This window comes from Suricata suricatta, chromosome 2 (genome assembly GCF_006229205.1).
Source record: "Suricata suricatta isolate VVHF042 chromosome 2, meerkat_22Aug2017_6uvM2_HiC, whole genome shotgun sequence".
In the NCBI taxonomy this organism is placed as follows: domain Eukaryota; kingdom Metazoa; phylum Chordata; class Mammalia; order Carnivora; family Herpestidae; genus Suricata; species Suricata suricatta.
Window position 1 is genome coordinate 5,320,582 of NC_043701.1, and position 4,042 is coordinate 5,324,623.

A 4,042-nucleotide genomic window follows, 5' to 3' on the forward strand; every position below is an offset into this window, starting at 1 on the left:
AGTTGACTGCGTGTCCCAGCTTGGGTGGTGTCCGCGCCAGCCCTCCTCTGCCACCGCGGACCCGGGGTGGCCAGTGGGGGGGCCACTTTGACTCTGAACCTCTGGCAAGTCCTGGGGGCGCTGCCAGGGAGGAGGGGAGGGCCGGCGACGACGCTGGCAGAAACAGAAAGCCCCGAGCCTCAGCATGTCCTTTTGAACAGAATAGCTGTATCTGCATTCTTTATCCTTCAAAAATGTTTATTTTTAGTTGGGCTTTATTTTGCTTATTCTACACAATTCCAACAGCTCATGGTGGTGGCGCTGGGGTCCCTGGAGACTTGATGGGCCCTCCTTCTCCCCAGCCTTCCCTCCCCAGCCCTCCCCGGGTGACCCTGTAGGCCGTGGTGGGCAGTGGACCCTGTCGTACCGTCTGTGGGCAGGGCTCGGAGCTGGGACTCATTCAGTGCGGGTTTTCAGGGGGTGCCTGGCGTGCAGGGGGGGGCTTGGCCCCAGGAGGGCCTTGACCGCTGCAGGGAGCCTGAAGCCAGCCCAGGCCCAGGTCCCGAGAGAGCAGAGGGGCGGCTGGGCCCAGCTTCAGGCAGGAGAATTTTTTTTTCCTAATGTTTATTTATTTTTGAGAGACAGAGAGACAAAGCATGAGCGGGGGAGGGGCACAGAGAGAGAGGGAGACACAGAATCTGAAGCAGGCTCCAGGCTCTGAGCTGTCAGCACAGAGCCCGATTTGGGGCTCGAACCCATGACCTGAGCTGAAGCTGGACGCTCAACCGACTGAGCCACCCAGGCGCCCCGTGAGATTTTTTTTTTGTTTGCATTGAAAAAATTCTTTTTGTTATTGGCTCTTCTTCAAGTCTTTGTTTCTAGCTGTTTATATTTTTATCGTATATATCTTTTTTTTTTTCACTTCCGTGGGTCATCTCATCCATTCCCCATCTCATGGCCTTCCCAACCCTGGGCTGGTGGCCGTGGCTTCAGTGAGCGGAGATGCATAGTTTACTTGCCCCTTGGTTCCTGGTGCTTTTCTTGGCCTCACGGACCCTTGGCACTTTGCCCTCCTGCTGTCAGATGCTGTTGAGACGGGACAGAAGCAGCCAGAACGGGGCTGATGCCCGTGTGGAAGCGACTCTGGCTTGGTTGGCTCTGGGGCCGCATGGGGTCGTGGAGGACCGAGGGGTGTGCTGCACCGGCCACCCTGGGGACACCCGGCTGCCTTCCGGCCAGGCTGAGCAAGCCAGGTGGCTGCGTAGATGGCGCTGAGCACCGCCCCCCCCCGCCCCCACGGCAGCTCTGGTTTCGGGGAAATCTTGTTGACAATCTTAAAATATTTTATAAACATTTTGGGGGTTGGCAAAAGAGCCGGGCCATGTTTTGCCAAACTCATTTTGCCCTCGACTTTTAAACTGACGTGTGTTTTAAGGGAAACATAATCTGCACCCTCGTCAAGTGTTTACTTAATTCACACAAACGGTGCTCTCTCCGAGGCCTGGGATACGCGCTCCAAGAAGACTGGATAACATGTCTTCCTTCCTTCTTTTTTTTTGTTTTTAATTCTGTTTTCTAGAACCCAGGGAGTTCCAAGAGCAACTGAGCTAAAACCCAGGGCCCCTCAAAAAGTGCCTGAAACTGCCCAGGAGATTCTAAATCCCTGTCTGATACCATTTTATTTATTTGAGAGAGAGAGAGAGGATATCTCAAGCAGGCCCCATGCTCAGCACGGAGCCTGACGCAGGGCTCGAGCCCACAACCCTGAGCCGATATCAAGACTTGGACGTTAAACCTACTGAGCCACCCCCCACCCTGTAATTAACATAACCTACACGCAGAGACATTTGAAGTCGTCAGTTTCCTCCTCTGTGAAATGGATCTTAGGTCTAACATTCCTTTGATTCTATAGCTCTTCTGGTCCCTGGATTCTCCTAAAAATACACCCCGCTTCCGTTTGCTGTCGAGAGTGGTTATCCAAGGTGGAAACTCGTTGACCTGAAGGACAGGCCTCCTGTGACCCGCCACCGGATGGCGGCTTTATGAGGCTTGATCCCACAGCCAGGGTGACAGTTAACTGACGATTGCACTGAGCAGATGGACGGGACGGTGCACTTGGTCGAGACCCCAGGCTCCGTGCGGCCCTCCCTCTGCCCCAGACCTCCACCCTCGCTGGCCCCGTGCCGGATCCCCCATATCTGCCGAGCTCCTAAATTCTCGCCTCAGGGCCCCTCGTGCGATGGCATGTGACATCTTCTCCCAGGACACTGGTCTCTCCTCCCCACCCAGCCAGGCAGGCGTCTGCTCTGCCGACCCCGGCGTGCCCTGTGCAGCCGTGTCCTGGCGCTGCCATCTCCCCCGGGGCAGGGAAAGGGCCTTAATCACCCCGGATTCTGCGTTAGTATCCTGTGGCTGCTCTGACCCCTGGGGGCCCTAAAGCACATGTTTATTCTGGCTCAGCACTGGAGGCCAGAAATCCAAAATTGGTGTCGCACGGCCAAAGTCGAGGTGTTGGCGGGGCCGCTGTCCCTCTGAGCCCTGCAGGGGACAGCTCCTTCCGCCTGCCAGTTCCCGGCGGCCGCGGGTGCCCCCTGGCTCGTGCAACATCGACTGCATTCAGGGCACTTGCCGCCACTCTGCTGTCTCCGGTGTCTCCTCTTGGGGTTCCTCACGTCTTCCTCGCCCCTTCTTACAGGGACACTTGTGGTGGCCTTTCTGGCCACCCTGATAATCCCCATCTCAGAATCCTTCATCACATCTGCAATGGTGTCTTTTTTTTTTTTTCCAAGTAAGGTAACAAATTTGGTTTCCAAGAATCAGAGGCTGATACCTTTGGGACCAGTGTCTCTTCCCAGACACAAGATCAGCCACCGTCACGTACCTGTGAGGTGGGCACTGTTACTGTCCCCAGGGCACATGAGGAGAAGGGGTGCGGAGGGCTGAGACCATGGCTGTGCCGGGAGCCAAGCCAGGCATGCCCTGGGTCTCTCTTCTTCCTGCCTCTGCGACACTGGGTTTGTTCAGTGACCGTGTGAATTCAAACACCTGGAAAGTTTGAAGACTGAAAGGAACCAGTGAGGAAGGGGGAGGGAAGAGGAGGGAGGAGGAAGAGAGAGGAAGAGGAGGGAACAGAAGGATCGGGGTAGGGCATCTGGGTGGCTCAGGTGGTGACGACTCTTGATCTCCGGTCATGATCACGAGGTTTGTGGCTTTGAGCCCTGCATCAGGCTCTGTGCAGACAGTGTGAAGTCTGCTCGGTATTCTCTCTCCTCCTCTCTCTGCCCCTCCCCTGCACTTTCTCTCAAAATAAATAAATATTTTCTTAAAAAGATGGGGGGCAGGGAGGGCGCCCCCTGCACCTCTTGTGACACCCTACCGCCCCTGAGACTCCCAGACTGGAATCGTCCCTGCAAAGGGCCAGTCACTCTGGACCCGCCTGAGACTCCCCCTGCACTCGCCCCCCCAGCTCCTCCCAGAAGGGAGGCCTGGACGGCTCACGTGTCCCCCTGGTCCGCAGGCCACGAGAGCTATGTGACCTTCTGCCAGCTGGAGGACGAGGCTGCCTTCACGTGCAGCGCCGACCGCACCGTCCGGAAGTGGGACGTGCGCACCGGCCAGTGCCTGCAGGTGTTCCGAGGACACACGTCCATTGTGAACAGGTCAGCGGGTCAGCGTGGCCGGGGGGCTCTGCCCTGGAGGACCTGACGCGGCTCAGGATGGATGTCCCCCGGGCCGCATGTGGGGGTTCGGGGGGGAGGAGGTCAGGGAAGGGCTGCCCCCCGCGGGGGCCCTGGCAGCGCACCTGCCACACCGCCAGGCACAGGGAAAGGACCTGGAGGCGGCCCCTCCCGATGGGAACAGATTCCGGAGGAAATGGCTCAACGGGGGCCTGATGGTGGACCGGGGTGCTTGTTTGGGACCAAAATGGGGATTGTTCGAAGATGGAGGCCAGAGTGTTTTTAAACCTCTCCTTTCCTTGTTGGTGTTGAAATACCCCCCACCCCTCCTTCTCAAGGAGGTCTGGATTTTTCCTTTCCTTACTGAATTTGGGTCTGAGCTGAGC

At 57.3% G+C, this 4,042-nt stretch overlaps 1 protein-coding gene across 1 annotated transcript in view; it reads left to right on the forward strand.

The window, feature by feature from the left end:
• The first annotated feature begins 2,076 nt into the window (after nt 1-2,076).
• The window catches only part of WDR86 (WD repeat domain 86), an 11,467-nt gene continuing 9,501 nt past the window's right edge, over nt 2,077-4,042 (forward strand). Inside the window, exons 1-2 of the mRNA XM_029954402.1 lie at nt 2,077-2,221; nt 3,497-3,638. Coding sequence (XP_029810262.1) covers nt 2,077-2,221; nt 3,497-3,638 — 287 coding nt within the window. The remainder of the gene's footprint in view (nt 2,222-3,496; nt 3,639-4,042) is intronic.